Raw genomic sequence first — 18,622 nt, 5'->3', positions numbered from 1 at the left:
TGCTGCTGCTTCCTCACATCACTGAGTCTTGATTTATGGAAAGTTTTAAAATTAAGAGAAATAAAGGATTTTCTATCCATCTTAATTTTTTCCCTCCATGTTTCTCCGAGTTTTCTGAATGGCAGGACCATAACACTTTAATACAAAAATTTCAGTTATCATCCTAGGCTGCTGTTATTTCCAAAGTCCAGCATGCTGTGTCTGGTTGAAGCTGCCTCATGCTGCTCAATGGCATCTTGATGTTTACTTGTGCCTGCTGCTTTTTATACAGATACTCTCATCCTACAGTGGTACTGCTGTCTGCTTTTAAGATGCATAGTGAATGGTGATACTTCTCTCTACATATCAAACATGATACATCCCTTTAGATTTTATATTTCCCTGTGCCCCAGGTACTGTTATTATCAGTCCTGACATCATTCATTCAATATGATGGCTCCTGTCTTTCCTTTTATCTGTTATGGACAGGAGACTGGGAAACATGTTATCTTCCAAGCACAGCAATATATTTTCTTTAAAAAGTGACTTTTCTCTCTTTCCATTTCATTCTTTCTTGTCTAATATCTTGTGTATTATTCTCATCCCCAATCTCTTTACTACACACCCTGTTCAGTTTTGTTTTTCCAGTGTTTCTGTGTATCTCACCCCCTGCCATTTTTGTACCTTTGTGGGACACAGGCTTATTGCAGTCAGCTGAAATATTTCATTGACCTGATCAAGCCTTGTGTTAGGACCAGGTAGGATCTCCATCCATACACACGGCTTGTGCAGAGTTTTGTGCAGCATCTGAGATTACTGTGCCCTTAATGTCTTGGCTATATAAAAGTAGAGGAAAAGAGAGGACTATAACAAACAGATTAGTCTTTTTACAGGAGAATCAGAGTTTAATTATTTGATATTTGTCTGGGTAATGAATTTGGGTTGGAGATACATAACAATTAGCAGAATTTCAGGTACTTTATATAGAGCCACAGAAGTGGTGGTTTTTACTGGAATTTTTTTCTAGCAATTGTTTTTGTAAGCTGCCACTAGTTCCATCCAAGGTGGCATGCAGCTTGCTCATGCTGCAAAAAAAGACATGTAAAGCATTTAAGGGAAATAGAAGAACTGTGTTGTAAAAAAAGGCGTTTGATTTGAGTAGTGAATTTCATTAAATCCTGCCAAACATTCAAAGCCAGTCTCAGCTCTCCAGTCCCTTTATTTGCTATCAGCATTTGAAATCAGCTTAATATTTTACCTTCACCCTTGGCTGCAGAGCATAACGGGCAAAACCATTATCTGTGCATGTCATCACTATTAGGAAAGAGAGAGAAGGGATGAAGGGATAAGGAGAAACAGGACTGGCAGGGAATTGGCATGTTCAAAATTAACAGATTTCAGCAGAATGAAGGAAGGACAGAGCAGTGTGGGAAAAATCAGCCTCATGTAATTAAATTTGAGTTCTGCATGTCCTTAAGAGCTGTGGATACAGCCAAGCCGAGGGCTCATTTTTAGAGCTTTAAATGAGCATAGGTGTTAATCTTGGAAGGGACAAAGCTGATCTTTGTCTCCTAGCTCTTGGCTTTATGTAGAGATGTTACCTTCTTTCCAAACAGTTCATAAGAACTTCCAAATTATTATTTTATAGTTGGATTGCACTTCTTAAACTAATATTAAGCAGAGCAGCACCTGTGAACTGCAGAGCTGGGAACTGTCTTTTCATAGTCACCTCTGAAAAAAGTCACAATTTGTGTCAGAGCAATGGAATTGGTAAATTGTATTATGGACTTGGTTAAGATTTTTTCTTATGTGACAGGTCATGGAATTTCTTTATAATTGCTGAAAGAGTAATGAAAATTCCTGGAAGCTTTTAGTTAAAAAAAATAGAAGTTGAGTTTGGCAGTTGTTTAATATTAGTGTCTGTATTTACTGAATCCTTTTAGCAGTAATTTTCAGCTGTCATGTTTCTATTCACCTGCTTGTTTCTCTCTTTATGTTGGACTCTTTCAGTACGTACCAAAGCATTTTAGCAGAGGGATGTGTGGATGATTTGAGCAGGGATAAACTAATGGCAATTCCCAAAAGAAAGAGGGTATAGTAGGTTTGGGGTGTGACCAATGACAGTGTCAAAAAACTAAAGTAATACAAGTCCAGCTATCATTGTTTCCTTCAGGATGAAAATTCTGTTGTTATTCTCAATTAGTTTTGCTCCCTGGTATAACTGTGATGGAAGAAGACATCACAGCCTTATGTCAAGGGAGTGTTTGGGTTTTATTATTTTTTTTTTTTTTTTGCTGGTCACATTGGAAATAGGTGAGTTTCTTCATGCAGTTCAGTGTCTCTGTGTCATTGTACCTATTGAAGGGAAACTGTAGGCACACAAATTCTTGGCAGAAATACAGCTGCTAATCTCAGTTGAGCTTCTGTTGTCCTGAAGATCAGGAGAGGTGACCCTAAAGGTAACTTAATCTGAAGAAGCATAACAGAAACTGTCACCTTTTCATGCAGAATTTCAGGCAGAAGCCTTCCAGCAGCATTTGCTGAGTTCCCAAGCATTAGCTATTGCTAGTGTTTTCTGATTTGCTGAGTGAGTAATGCAGGAAGTACGGATTATGAGGAAATAAGGGAATTCAGATAACTGAAACTGGAGTAAATTTGGAATGGATCCTGTGGTGTTGCCAGAAGCCCCAGGATGTCATTAATGACCTTGTTTTTCTACATTAAAGATATATGAAATATTCTTAGTGACTCTTTATTTCTTTGTTTTACAATTTTGACCAGTTCTCCATTATTCCCACCTATAAAAAAAAACCCCAAGTATTCCTGTTTTATGACCCTTTTTCTCAAGCATTTTGCAATGCATTGATAATACCCATGATACCACATGCAGCACACCCTAACCTCTATCAATACAACAGCAGAACCTATCTCTATGAGTATATTTATATTTTAATCTGTTCTAAGAGGTTGGTGCAGCAAAGCTGAGTGCAACTCTGTAGTTAGAAATTCATCCAGCTGTTAGGATATTTTAACTTCTTTGAAGAAGAAGCACCCCAATTTTACAGTGCCACTGGAAGCATTCTGGTGGATAGTTTGGAGATGATGAGAACCTACCACAATATCTCATATGCTGGAGGGTGGATTCTTGAATTTTATCACCACACCGTGATTTGAAAATTATCAGCCAAATTAGAGCAAATCCTTTGAAGAGTGTAAGGCTCTGATCTACACAGCCACTAACAAGGGAGATTAGTTGAGTTTTTCAAACTTGCACGGTGCTGTAGTGCTCCACATGGTCAAGTATCCTGCACAATCTTCCACTGATCATTGAGTCAGTAACAGAATATGTTGTAACTAACTGAGGGAAACGTTTTCTCAGCGCAAATCTGTGATTCTAATTTAGCTGTTATCCAGCCTTTGCAGTGAAGCTGGGTAATTGTTCTACATAATGCTCTAGCAGGCATCATGATATCCTTGATGGGCTTTAGATAGAGACATTTCTTGTGAGCAGAGGAGCTTAAATGAGACACCCACTTCATCTCATTTAAGTACATTCATGTTTCAGAGTGGTCAACGAGATTTGAGTGCCTGTCTTCAATGAGAGTGGGTAGAAGTTGGATGTGCTTGTTTGCTCTGGGGGTTTTGGGAAGCCAGTGCTCTATGCAAGCTGCGTAAATTTCATAGCACAGAATTTAGAATGTTTCAGAAGATTTTTTTTCTGAATGGTCATTTGATTTGTGCCTTCTTAGGTAAATGAAAAACTGATTTATTTGCAGGACAGCAATTATGTGAACCTGAGAAGGAAAGGAAATTTTAAAATTAATATACTGTAAGAACCTCAAAAATATAATATGGATTGTTGGTTCATTCCATCCCAGTGTTCAAAACCATTATAACTGTGTTCTGTTGACATTCCCTATCCTTGTGCCACGGCTTGCCAAGATTGAAATGCTTTGGAGCCAGCTATTGTTTTGCCAGCTTGTGATGTTTTTCTTCCTCATTTCAGCCTTCGTTGTTCACTGAGTGGAGATGATCTCAACAGGCAGTGGCTGACACCCAGTTCCCAGCTGCATCCAACAATTTACCATGCCAAAGGTCTCCTCTATTACCTGCGCAGCATTGGCCGGGCTCCTCTGGTGAGTCTCTTGCAGGTTCTTTTGTGTGATTCTGTGAATGGATTGATTACTGTACTTGTGTGAACAGTCTTGTTCAGAGCCGGAGTGATTTGGGAACAACACTTTCATCTTGTGGAATTGTTTTGAAAGTCTTGAATATTTATCACATATTGAATCTTCTAACCAGCAACTCCAAATTTCAGAATCTCTGTATACCTGGAATAATAATGAGAAAATTAATTTCTTAAAGCTCTTTATATCCTCAAAGTACTCCAGCTAAGCTAATTATTATGAGTAGGTTATTGCTATCTTCATGGAAGCATTAGTAGAAATTCCAAAAAAAATATTTAATCTAAATGGACTGTGCTAAAGCCCATGCAATCACAGAATCAGAGGAAGCAGTCCTCAAAATGTGTGAGCTTCCCTGCTGCTTTGGTAATGGGAAGGACTGGGTTTGGGGGCTACCAGAAATTCATGAGATGGGTCTGGGATCCATCCCATCTACTCAGTTGCCCAACAGAAGGAAAAGATAGTTCTGAGACCCCAGGAGGAAAACCACAAGGAGTTTCAAATGTTTACAAACAGATGTGGATACATGGACTGGCAGGTTTGTTGGTGACAGCTACAGGCAGGAAATGTCCAAGTGCACCGAGTCCCTCTGGGTTTGTTGAGAAAAGCTCCAAACAAGGTGAAAATGTCAGTGAGCTTCTCTAAAAGAATTCTTGCAGTAATTTAGTTTTTTGTCTAAGCTGACAGCTTTGAAATTTATCTCTGTAGGCTAAGGAGTATTGTTGAAACTTGACTCTGAGTTGCAAATTGAGTCACCAGCATTTTCCTTTGGTTCAGAGCAGTGTAGGATGAGTCTTTTTTTACCCTGCAATTTGCTGTCTGGCCTCTTTTAATACATGACCCTCCTTGTCATATTCAGGTGCATAAAGTCAAATACTCAGTACAGGTTTTCATCATTGTTGAGTGAAGGGAGACTATTGATCCTACCATCTCTCTCACTCACAGACTGCATGTCAGACTTCAAAAACTGATTTTTCTTTCCCTTTGAAAAATGCATTGATTTTAGTTTATGCATCCTCAGAAATGCCTTTCCCTCCTTCAGAAGAGAGTTTGGGGTTTGGTTGGTTTTTTTTTGGTTTGTTTTTATTGTATTTTCTTTTAACTTATAAGATCCCATTAATCCAATTTCACTGATAGCCAAATTATTTCTGTGAACTGATTTGGTTTAATTTAACCTAGGGATGTCCAGTTTCTTCAAAGCAAAGAAAAGCTGTTTGAAGGAGAAGAGCAAAGAACCTCAGCAGCCCTACCAACCAAGGCCACTTTAATTCTTTAGTTAACAAGAAAACAGCCTGTTAAATGATGGGGATTTTTTTTGCTTACCTTTGTTGGCTGTGAGAACCCTAATGAGACCAAGAGTCTGGGTGCACTTGGGCACTGCAGAGTCTCATCTCTAGTGAAGAGCAGGATCCTCTAAAAGGGAGAAGGAACTTCCAGTGGACCAGAAGGCTCTCAGCAGAGTTTGATGCCTCTCCAAAGCATTATATCAAGCTTTGAAACAAGCACAGCTTGCAAGAATGTACTCATTGGGAGGTAAAAAAACCTCTAAGCATGTCTACCTCAAAACTGACTTTAAATGTCCTGTCACAATGTTATTAAGAAAGAGACTTGACACAAAAAAAAGGAAAATAAATTTCAAGAAGCTCTGTTTTCCAACAGCTTTTCTTGCTTTCCACTTTATATATTGATTTTCTTTTATTTTAAAAGGTACCTGGTTCTGTGACTCATAAAGAGGGTTGTTTTTGAGCTAGAAGACAGTCCTTACCTTTAGGACGATCAGTGCTAGCAAATAACTTTAAATAGATTTAAAAATTGTGCATGTCTTTGAGTCATAGCCCAGTGAGTGCAAGCTTGGGAGTCTGACTGGTTTGTGTGTCTCAGTGTCCCAGCCATATGGAAGGACAGGCTGAAGAAAAAGCACTGGGAGATGCCAAGTTTGCTCAGTGTTTGCCCAGACATATCCCAGGAAGAATTCTGTGTTGGGTGCTCAGACTCTGAAATATCTCTTAACCTTGGCTGAATGGTGAGACATAAGCTACCCTGTGGTGTGAAAATCAGGCAGAAGGATGTGCTATAGAGAATAATTGAGTATAAACACTGGGAGTGACTGCAGTATCCAGTCAAATTAATTAAAATGTAGTGCTATACAACTTGCAAATAGAATGGAAGTGCTTTCAGTGGCGCTGACAGAATTTTACTGTGGAAGATAGTGCTGCTCAGTGAAAGATTCCATGGCCTGAACCAGCTGCCAAATTGCAGAGCCTGGCTTTGGTAATCCTTTATCAGTAAATAAGTATCAATCCAGATCTGTCACTAAGGACCTGTCTGCAGGCTTCTTGAGGTCCAGAGTTATGGACCTGCTACTTATCAGGCAGCCCCAGTCTCTGATCATCCCTGTGGGGTTTCTGATAAATAATATTTTAGGCAGATAATATATTGTCTTTTGTGTGTTGTAATTCTGCAAATTGGCAGGCAATTGATACCAATTGAGCTGAGTATTCTACCTTGAAATAAGACAAAAGCTGTAAAATCCTCTTTGATATTCATAGAAATACATTCTAGGTGGTAACTGTGGTTAACCTAAGCTATGACTGTGTATTGCTGATAGCTTAGATGAAACACTAGCTGGACAAATGTCTGTCATTAATAGAATTAATAAATGTATCTCTTTGGAAGGAGGCATTCCGGATAATTGTGTGGATCAGAGTTACTGCTGGGTAGGTGGCTGTTCACATGCTCCAGGTGTGGAACCTGCAGGCCCACAGCCCCACAAAAAGATCTGGAGGTGAATGGTGGTGTGTTGACAGGACAGAAAGCAAAGGAAGCAGCAGCATGTAAGCTATGGGATGTGTTTAATTGTCCAGCTGACTGATTATCATGTGTGCCTCAGCCTCTCCAGTGTCAGAGGAGCTGAAAGAACGTACGTGCTCAATTCCCAGATAAATAAACTCCCTGACATGCTGCAGCTAAACTTAGTTACTGTGGAGCTGGTAAATAAGCAAACTAGGGTAAGTCTTGCCCTAACAGTTGGTGGAAGAAGCTCATGTTCTCCATCTGTTTCTCCCCTCTTGTGTATGTATTTAAGCAAGAATATGGGTGGGAGTGTTGATCTGCTGGAGGGTAGGAAGGCTCTGCAGAGGGACCAGGACAGGCTGACAGTGAGTGGGTGTCAGTCTCTTCTCCCAAGCAACAGTTGACAGGACAAAAGGACATGGCCTCAAGTTGTGCCAGGGGAGGTTTAGGTTGGATATGAGGAAAAATTCCTTCTCTGAAGGGTTATCAAGCATTGGAAAAGGCTGCCCAGAGCAGTGGTGGAGTCACCATCCTGGAGGTATTTAAGAGATGTGCAGTTGTGGCACTTGGGGACAGGGTTTACTGGTGGATTTGGCTGTGCTGGGTTAATGATTGGACCTGCTGGTTTTAGAGATATTTTCCAACCTAAGTGATTCTGTGATTCTATTTCTTGTACCTGATATTTCTCCCCCATGTCTACATGGATGCATAATTTTTCTCTACCTTCCTACACACATTTGTCTTCAACATAAGTCCTGGAAAACTGTTTCAATGAAATCTTGAAGCTGCTTTCTACTCTGCAGTGAATGCTGTTGGTTTAAAATGAAATAATTCCTTCTCTTTAGAGATTCTTAAATTTTCATTGGCAGATTGCTGAATATTTCTGATTAAGACATGGAGAATATATGTAACAGCCATGTGTACATCGACTTCATATCTCAGAAGGCACTGAGATAGATTATTCTTTAAGACCTGGGTCAATATTTACCTCTTGGGTCATTAAATTGTGATTTTCATTTCCATGGGAATCAATATCTGCCTATAAAGGCAATCAAAACTTCCGCTAAAACTGGAAATGTTCCTTGTGCCTCGTTTATATGACAGCTGACATGAGAGATGGATTGGATAGATAGGTAGATTAGTGTGGAATGAGATTATTTGCCGTGAATATGGGTCATTTGCTGTGCTTGACTTGCAGGAATTCATGCAAAGGTCAGACAATACAATTGCACAATTATATTTTCCTGAAAATTATGTAGCATGGGTTTTTAATTTAAAGATGACAGAGCAATGATTAATCGCTTGGGAAAGCATAGATTTCAGATCTCATGAGGATAAAGCTGGAGTTTAGGAATTTAGAAGTAGAAAGAGCCTGACAAATTGCTCCGTTGTGGTATCAGGAGTTCTCATGAACCCTTAGGTTCCTGAGTTGCCATGGATTCTTGCACAGGTGTCATGTTTATTTCTGCTGCAGACAGAAGTGCACTAGGCTTGACTCTGGACCCCTGAGATCACGTCAGATCAAATAAATAAAGCAAGATACAAGTGACTAATGAAGTCTGACACAGGTCAAAGGCACGGCCCAGAGTCTAAGCTACTCTGAAGAGACATGAAAAAAACAAAAACAAACCAGAACATTAACACCTCCCTGCCACAGTCTAACAGTGCTTCTTATGAAGAACCAAGAAACCTGTCCAATGTTCAACATTTTGCCTTGTTTTTTCCTCTCTCTAGGTCTTCTGTGACTACCATGGGCACTCCCAGAAAAAGAATGTGTTTCTCTATGGCTGCAGCATTAAAGAGACCTTGTGGCAAGCAGGCTGCATGGTTGACACAGCAGTTGTCACAGAAGATGTTGGCTACAGGGTAGGGTCCACTTGGTTCCTTCCTTAATTAGCAGCCTGTATGTGATTATATACTTAAAATATTTAAGATAAGGTCACCACAGAAATTCTGGTGATAGGGTGCAAACTTTCCTTGCTCCAGAGGAATAATTTTGTCCAGAAAATTTTAAGTCGCGTGTAATATCTTCATGCACCAGATATTAGGGACCCATCTACTGATGGTGTATTTGCTATTTATTTCATTTATTGCAGTAAAATGATGCACTATAGAATTTGCTACAGGCTAATAGTACATATATATATATTTGTGTGTTTTATGATTTCTAAATATACATACAATTTTTTTCCTCACCATCCTATCCATAATGTGAAAATAAATGGGAATTATGTAATGTTAACTGAGAAGATGATGGTGTCCCACAGTCCTACACAATTGAATTTCTTCATCACAAAATGCTCCTGGTCCCACTGAAAACATGGGATAATTCAACAGATGCCCAAAATAAAACTATCATAGTGAACCAATGTCAAGAACAAACGTTTAGTGTCATACCTAGGAATTTATTTTTGGGGGGGGGGGGGAATTAGAACAAATTCTAAAATCTATTTTATTTCTGCTTCCTGGGAATATCTTGTTCATCAGACTCTTTTTTTGATTTCCTGCCCATCTCTTTTTTTTTTTTTTTTTGTATCTGTTTAAATGATATTTTCCTATTAAGTAAGTTTTTTCAGGGAAAAAAAAAAAAGAATCTCATAAAGTCCAGTTCTAGTCTTAAAAATGTTAATTTCACAAAACATAATTGTGGCCTTAAACTGATTATAGAGCTACAGCTTGGATCACTCAAACCTGAAAGAGGTTGAAAAGTCTTTGTCATTTTATGCCTCTGTATAATTTTTGCTACTTCAGCATAAATACTCAATATCCTTCCAAGAGATTTTCATGTTTTCCATGCTCATCTTATGGAGCTGCACAGAAAAAAATTGGAACTTTACCGGAGTGAAGTGTCCCAGCGTTGGCTGTGGAGGGTGCCTTGGTTCCTGAGGAAAGCAGGCAGGGCTCCCACAGCCAGGGCATTTTTGGCTGTGTTTGAATTTTGGGGGCTTGCAGGGGCTGAGGAGGGCTCGCTGCTGCACAGAGAGAATTCAAATGTTGCTGCCAGCATTCGGAGCCTGACCTGAGTCTGCAATGAAGGAAGGCTCCAAGGCTGTCCAGGAACACTCTGCTGAGCACTGAGAGCACTCAGTGACCCATAAGAAAGGTTTTTACGGCTCAAATCCTTGCTTTTGCACGAAATGGGAGGTGGGTGCCTGCTGCAGGGGGTCACCATCTCTCTGTATAGGCTGGGGAAACTGGGTGTGCATGGGGACACATCTGAAATTCCAGCTGGCAGATACCCAGACCTGCCTCAGACCTGCTGCCTTGCACTGTTTGCACAGGTTTCTCTCCTGCCTTCTCTAGGTAATGGGAAGTAATCTGGCCTCCATGATTGATTTTTCTCAACAGGAACAGAAACCAAATGCCTCAAGAAAATTATGGGTTTTGGAAGAGCCTCTGCCTCATATGTTATAGATTCAGCTGTAGCCCTTGGCAATGTACAGTCAGAGTCCTCCTTGCCTTTAATATTTGGTGGCCTTGGGTGACTTGCACAGCATTGGCATCATAATCCCAACCTTTTGATAAACATTCCAGGCCCCTTTGACAGCAGCCTCTGCAGGGACATTAATAAAGAAATATAATTCCATTATTTTTGAATGGGATTGGAGGTTTACAGACAGGGTACAGTGTAAGTGGAGCAGCTTCCTTTGCTACACGTGATAAATCCAGCTGTGGGAGAGACATGGAACGCAGTCACACTGCTGCACTATCATGAAAGCATCCTTTAAAGGGATGTGTTTTCACACAAAATATATTATTGAAAGATAATTAATGAGAAGAATCAATAGAGAAGGAAGAGCCATTAGTGTGAAATCCAGTGAATGCTGGTAAAATGAAAAGAATATTAAATTTGGTTTGCTAATGCTTCTAAATGAGTCCTGTGTACAGAGACATTGCTGTTACCTGCCAGTATTTTTATTTAATTAAAAGTAAAAGATTGATTATGCATATAATTTGAATTGCACTAAAAAACTAAACTGGATTAGGGCTCTGATGATTGTATTTGATAAGTTTATAAAATTTTGTTTGTGGGTGTGGATAAGGGCACATACCATTCACATACTGTTTAACTGGGTCTCATGGTTGTGCTGTGGTTCTGCTGCATATTTTTGATTCCTTCTCAGTCAAAATCCAAGAAAACCTGAAAGCTGTGCATGAAGCCGTACAATTTTGTGATCTCTGTGCAGCAAGTAGCAGGCTGAAGGCAGTGCAGAAATGTTGGATGCTTTATGAAAGGCAAGAAGTGAATTTTCAAGGTTTCTGTTCCAGTGCCCACAGGAAAAAGAGTGCTGCAGCTTGTAGTAACACACTGGAGATCTTGACTTGAGATTGAGGCTTGAGGTGGTCTCAGATTTAAAGTGAAGTTTCTTGCTTTGTTCTAGTTTCCTCTGCCTCAGTGTTTTTATCTGAAAAATGGACTGGAGGAGACTGGTGGTGGCTGTGGTCAAAATACACAGAAAAATGAAATATGTATAAATGAAAGATATGTATGGTTAAGTAGTTTGCAAGAGATTTTGTTAAGTAGTTTAGACCAAGTATGTATCACTCATATCAAGCATGTTTTAGGAAAGGACATTATTCAATCACTTTCAAATCAAATATTCCCTTACCATGATGTGAAGTAAAGCCCTAAAGAGCAGAACTACAATTCCTCAGAGTTAGTTGGTGAAACTGATGGAAAGTAAAATTAGCTGGTTAGTTTTCACTATTCACACTGAGTGAAATTCAAAGGTAAATGTCATTAGCAATATGTGGGAACTCCTTCTATAGGATTCCATATAGTTCAGGTGTTAAAGAAAACTGTCATAAAAGAAATAATGAATGTTCTAAATTTGCTTGGTCTCCTCTGGGTGGATCAAATGGTGTTTTGGCACATACTGTTGATGTAGCAGCCCTGAAGTTCAGACACACACAGACATAACCCACAGGTGTGTGTGTATATAACAGTCCAGTCTGTTCATTAGCAGTAGGTGTGCCCTATGTAGCTGTTATCTATTTTTATAGAGTGCAAAAATAACACATTTAGCCCTCTATAATGACTAAGTAATTGTTGCCCCTTCACTGATGGAATATTTGATACTTCAGGTGTTTTTATAGACTTTGTTGGGAAATACGATTTTGAGAGGAAGAAAATCACTCAGGGCTAAGATATAATATTTACTGGTTTTATTATTAATTTTTATTGTGATTCTTTAAGCAAACTGTATCAAATAAATTTTTTGGACCTGAAAGAGAATATTTTGGTATGTTTCACAATGCAAGTTAGTTAAACATTGAGTTTTATTTTTACATAATTATGTGTAATGTTCTACAAGTGAACAGATCCCCTTTCTCTGCCCTATACCAGCTTCAGACAAAATTCCTCCCGTGGCTCCAATGCCTTGTCAGACCCTGGATTTATGGTGGGAGGAGATATAATATTCTCCCCTGTAGAGGGGAGAATAGGGATGTCAGGTACTGAGCTGGGACTCTTGGCAGCTAAACAGGAAGGTGTAGGTTGGTTGAAGCAGCTTGAGAACAAAACTGATTTCAGCACTTCACCCAAACTATTGGGTATACAAATGTTTGATTTTGAGTGATATGTGAAGTCTACAAGTATTTTCCATTTTAGCCTTTGAAATGAAACAGTTTTAGAATCTGAGGGTTTCACATGTGATGGAGATAATGCACCAGTTGGTGCTCTCAGCTTCTATGGATAGATTTGGTTGTGGACACATTAAAACACAAGTCTCTCTGTATGTGTGTGTATGATATCAACACGTGCACATCTGTGCAACTCATTTTCTCACAGACTCTTCCCAAAATCCTGGATAAAGTGGCCCCTGCATTTGTCATGAACAGCTGCAGCTTCCTGGTGGAGAAGTCCCGGGCGTCGACAGCCCGCGTGGTGGTGTGGAAGGAAATGGGGGTGCTGAGGAGCTACACCATGGAAAGCACCTACTGCAGCTGCAGCCATGGACTCTACAGAGTGAGTACATCTTTCCAAAAACTCTCTGCCACCCTCCTAATGCACATCTCATGAGCTTGGATGCAGGAGATGGCCATGGCTCAGCACTGTGGGCTCTCTCCGGACCCATGTAGCCAGAATTTCTTTTCAGGAGAATCTCATTCTTTTACCTTCCATGTCAAGAAAGTAGAGTCCCTCTCTGAGGTTTCATTCAGTAGGGAAATAAAAGGAAACTCCAGTCTGCAGCCAAAAGCACTGAGCTGAAGAGTGTTTTGGGGATGATATAGGGTCTTATGCTTACAAGGGCTTTCACAGTTTTGTAATAAAAGTTCTGGCACATCATAAAGATATTTTTGAGCCTAATTCTAAGGTAATTAACTGGAATACTCATTGGTACAGGCTCACTGCCTAAGCATTCACCTAAATGGCTAAACTTAAGAGCCTCCACTAAAAATCCTACACTTGGAGTTGCCTGACAGGCACAGGTAGGCAATGTAAGGCTCTTCTGACAGATGTCAATGAATTCAAGCTGTGCCTGAGACTGTGATCTAGACAGACCCAAATTCCACATCAAATGAGGTTGGTAGGAAGGGCTGTACTTGTACCAAATGCATCAGGCATCAGGCTAGGAGATCTCCTGGCAATTTTAAACATAAAGGATAAAGTTGGGTGATTGTACTTAAGTGATGATAATTTTCCCTTCACTTGAATGATTATTTTCTTGCCTTTTCTTATTCCAAACCTGTTGCTTTCATTTGAAAGGCTTCTACATTCCACCTCATTTCTTCCACTAGGGAGCAATCCTTATCTGCTCAACATTAATAAGCAGTTAAGGATCCTGAAAGACCCTTAAGGAAAGAGCCATTATTGCAAATAACAATTAATTAATAAGACATTCAAATTATTATCTTTGTAAGCTCTATACTAATCCTTTTACCTCTCTGTAGAATGTAGCAGGAAGTATTCAGCTGCTGTTTTAACCATGCTCTACTATACACACATCAATTCCAGGACAGGAAAGGCAGAATTAAAAAATGACAGACAGTTAAAATCAAGAGAGTGTAATGCCCAGGGCAATTATATCTAACACTCCCTACTCCTGAGAAGTGCTAATGGCTTTTTAATAGGCACCACAGGTCAAGACAGTGGGTTTGAATCTTTTTAGACAGTGGGGGGAAATCTACTTCGACTGAAATCAATGACAAAGTTCCAAATGATCTCTGTAGAAGAGGATTTCACTGATTTCTTAGATAACCACAGTAAGATCTGAAACCAGTGACATATTAGATTTTATCAGTATTTAATTACTTATTCTCCATCAGCATCTCTGAGGTCTTTAACCAAACTTGCTCCATGTGTGTCATTAAGTGCTTAAAACAGTAGGAAGAGAAATCTTTAAAATGTATGAAATTATTTTCTATTTCTAGAAATATTTCTATTTCTTCTTGTTCTCTTTATTGACACTGATCAGAGCCACAACCAGCAACTGAGAACAAGGGCAAGTCACAAGCAAGGGCTGGTGACTGGTGAGAGAATGCAGTACTCCTATGGATCTCAAGGAAGTCTGAAAGCTGTAAAATAGTTCTGAAATTTCCATTATGAATGCCTTGAAAAGCTGAATCTTAATTGGATCGCTGGGTTATGTTTATGAGGTCACATATTCTTGTTTGTTTTTGTTTTTTTTTTTTGTTTGTGTTTTTGTTTTGTTTAGGGTTATGATGGATGATACATTAATATTCCCATTATGAAGAATTCCTTCACCATTTCTCTATTTAAGGATAATACAAACACTTATTGCAGCTTCTATGATTCAGGCAGATTTAAATTATTTCCACTTTCTTTTTCCAAATGCACTAAGTACCCAACTTGTTAGTATCAAAATAGAATATAATTTCTTATGTTGATTATACTGGAGCTGTATATAAATACATACATTAATGCAATAAATAATAAATACATAATACATACATAATAATACACAATACATACATAAATACAGGCATAATACAAATACATAATAAATACATCTCCTCCAGAAAATGGGTATTTATAAGCCATTTCCTCTTTTTTTAAGTGGTCTTTAGAGTTGGTACTATTTACTTGCTCTTACAAGTGGATTAGTAAGAGTGTAGAATTGACAGACGGAACTGAAGATTTTGTTGCAGAAATACAATTTAATCCTCAGCTTCCATCTATCAAGCCAAAGCTACTTCATCAGTATCTTTAAGCCCTAAATTATTCTTATAAACTGGAAATCAATCACATAAGAGGTCATGTTTTTTTTCTAGTGGCTTCAACACGAGTTCTTCGCTCTTGGACCCTGAAGTTGGATGTGTGTCTAAGCAGTAGAATGTCACTAATGGTCAGGCAGAAGATGTCAATGTCCTGTACTTAGGGCTTTCTTACATTTGGTTTGGAAGATTTGTTTAACTGTGGATCATTAAGTCACTTTTTTAATTCCATATGACTGATCTTCCTGTAGGGATATATCCAGAATTTCCCCCAGACAAGCACACCCTTATGTTTTTTTACTTTTACACGTTGATGTACAATACAAACAGCAGCTGGGATTTAAAACATCTTGTCAAATGCAGCAGATGCTCTCAAGTCCAGCATCATTCAGTGAATCAGTGGTCAGACTTCTATTAGAGAGCAGCAGACCTGGTCTTTAGTTTTTTCCCCAGCTTTCAAGCTTTATTTTCTTTCCAGTTGAAGCAAGGAATTCATTGAAGCATCTGCTTTGCTGGCTGTGAGCACAGGTACAGCAGTTGGAGCTGCACAGAGGCATCTGATGGGGATTGTCCAAAGGATTTAGGAAGAATAAGAAAGCTGTACGGAGGATGCAAGAGGTTAAAATATTAATTGCACAAGGCTGGTGAGTGTACCTCATCTCACCACAGGTCGAGGAAGGGCTGAGGTAAACCAGAACTTAGTTTTCCTGATAGAAAAGCTGTGAGAGTTTCCCCCCCTGGAATGTGTGTCCCCTCTCTTGGACTGAAATTTTATAATACTTTAGTAACTGAAAGATAAGGCAGGAATTGGGTACTATTGATATGTAAATGAGAAACAATAGTGACCCCAGCTTCCTTTAAAAGACATTTGATTTCAAATGGAGAGGAGGTTGGAAATGAAAGGAGAAAAGAGATGGTTTGTCTGACAATCTCCCTGTCTGTGTGATCAATGGAAATGCAATAAGCCAACTACCCTTAAGGAAGTGAAACATAAAACTAAAGAAACTATTGATCTTATCTAAGGTTTTGTTCAACCTAGGAACAAGAAAAGAAGGTGGTAAAATATCCAAACTCTTTTTCATCTTGCCTGGATTGCCCAAATCAATCTTCCAGGAGCCCTATCTCCATTTGAAAGTTGCTAAAAACAAAGTAACAAAGTTGCCCAGGGAATTTTGCCTCCTGATTCTGCCGCTTTGCAACCTGGTGGTCAAATCAGAAAATATCAATAGTAAAATAATAAACCCCTTATTTCCTTGCTCATGTGATGGCTGTCTGCATCGGTCCCTCATTGGAGATTTTACCCCTCCAGCTCAACTTGATTTCAGTTGCTGCCTCCCTTTTGTGGGATGCAGTGCCCCCTTCTCATCTTTGGTTTTGAAAAATCTGAATGCAAAGCTGTGCTGGGAGGATCTCTGAGCACAGGCACAGCCATGACCCTGGAAGAATTGCTGTTCTGTCATGTCACACTCTTTCACCCTTCTTTCTCATTCCTTGTTACCTTGCCTGCTAATTAGGACCCTTCTATAGCATATTCCACTGTGCTATTCCATTCATTATTGCATCCATCATCCTCCAAGTTAATACCTTTAGTGCCAGGGTGTACAGCTGAGTTCCAAACCGTATGTCTTGGTAATACAGCTAATCTAAAAAATACAGCTTCATGCTCTGTGTGTGCATGTTATGTTGGAAAAGCAGTTTCCTTGGCATGGTCTGCCTGATCGAGGAGTTGGAGTACTAATGGAAATAGATTTTAGCTTTTTCCTTCAAATGGATTATAAACAACAAGGAGTAACAAATGAGTTTTTAAATTATTGCAAGTATCTTGACGGTATCCTGTGAAGGAGATTTTAATGCTGGAATGGATCCCTCTTTGAAGAAAGCTTTTGGGAGAGCTGAGAAATAAGATTGTTTTTTTCCCTGTCCATTTTAATTCTTCTGAGTCAGAGGAATTAAATAACCCAAATTTTCTCATAGGACTTGATAGAGGAAAAAGCCATTCCTTTGCAGGAACACTGGAACTGGAGAGCTCACCACTGAGCACTGTGGTCATACAGTTCATAGGGCACTCTTGATATTAATTCCAATAATCTTTGCTGGACAGAAGTGGTAAGAGTTAGTCTAATTAGAAGATCTAATATAATCCATCCCCTTTAGCCTGACCAGCATGGGCTGACATATTAAATGAGCAATGAACCAGTGATTTGCCATGGAAGAGTGGCTGAACTAATGCAATATGCCAAGATGAAAGCCTCCCTTCTTTCTCATCCTTCTGAAGAGGCCTGCTCTGGTTTGATCTCTTTCTGCCCAAATGAGCCAAATTGTTACCCATGTATGATTGACCACTGAATTGCGGCACTATTTTTCATAATTATCAGTACACAATTAAATATTTTCTTTATCTTCCTTACTTTTGAAGATTGCTTACCAAATTTTTGTGAGGATTTTTTGCGTATGTTTTATTCATAAGAAGTTTATTACAGTTAATAGTCAGAAATTGAGTTGTTTTGATGGAGTTTGCAGGTCACATGATACTGCTTCCATTCTCCAGTAAGCTGTCTACTGTTCTTGTAATTGCAAGTCTGGTGCAAAAACTTGCAAATAAATTTAATTTGGCTTGTTGCCAGTATTCAGCCACCAACGAAAATTATTTCATCAATATTCTTGCCATAAAGCATGTTTGATAAGTAGTTGTAGACTGAAAAAATAAAGAAATGGGATATATTCTGTGCTTTCTGGTGTAAATTTCTGGAAAATGATTACATCATCTTTGCAAGTCTTACAGACTCTTTGCCATTTCTGATTTCTTTTGTGCCCCAGAACTTATACTTTTCCTGAGTATGACTAAGTCTCAAAAGCATTCAGAAGTTTATTTTTTTTTCAAAAAATCATCTCTAAAATGTGTGTCTTTTAGCTGACCCTCAGTGCTCTAGAGATCGCATTCTTAAAGCAAATGCTGAGAATAAGAAAAAATAATTTTTATTTCTGATAAGTCTGCTTCCAGTTCTGGTCTAAAGTGTCTCAAATTGGAAGCAGCTGTAACAGCAAGAAAAGTATAGGAATAAAAAGTTATCTAATATTAATCTAAGGACTGATGTTTCAAATTAAAGGTGTTGTTTTTTCCCTTTTCTTGAGTTGTTATCCAAGACAAAAGCAATTTGCTTTGTTTTTCTGCCTCTGTTATTTCCTCCCACCCCTTGCACTAATTGATTGGTGATTCATTTTGTGAGCTATTCTAATTGTACCTTTTGGGCTTGTGGGCCTGACTTCATAGAGCTTTGTAGGGACTAATGGTATTTAGGAAGGGGGGGAAGAAGAGAGAACGGGCTTCTGAGTGAACAAACCAGGAGATGGTGGGTGTTTGTCCTTCTTGTAGATACTTAAATCTACAAGGTTCTTATATGAAGTTCTTATATGAAATTCTTACATGAATTGCAGGAGTAGTTCCCCTTGTTAAGTGTTTTTTATTGCTTTGTTTGTTTTATTATTTG

The 18,622-nt window shown here is 38.9% G+C and overlaps 1 protein-coding gene across 1 annotated transcript in view; it reads left to right on the top strand.

Annotated features, from left to right (window-relative positions):
* The window catches only part of AGBL1 (AGBL carboxypeptidase 1), a 246,363-nt gene that overhangs the window by 115,802 nt on the left and 111,939 nt on the right, over window positions 1-18,622 (top strand). Inside the window, exons 19-21 of the mRNA XM_062501147.1 lie at window positions 3,986-4,115; window positions 8,691-8,822; window positions 12,748-12,924. Of these exons, the coding sequence (XP_062357131.1) occupies window positions 3,986-4,115; window positions 8,691-8,822; window positions 12,748-12,924 (439 nt within the window). The remainder of the gene's footprint in view (window positions 1-3,985; window positions 4,116-8,690; window positions 8,823-12,747; window positions 12,925-18,622) is intronic.

The sequence above is a fragment of the Cinclus cinclus genome, chromosome 13 (genome assembly GCF_963662255.1).
Source record: "Cinclus cinclus chromosome 13, bCinCin1.1, whole genome shotgun sequence".
NCBI lineage: Eukaryota > Metazoa > Chordata > Aves > Passeriformes > Cinclidae > Cinclus > Cinclus cinclus.
The sequence above is the reverse complement of the archived record's forward strand: the minus strand, read 5'-3'. Positions and strand labels throughout refer to the sequence as shown.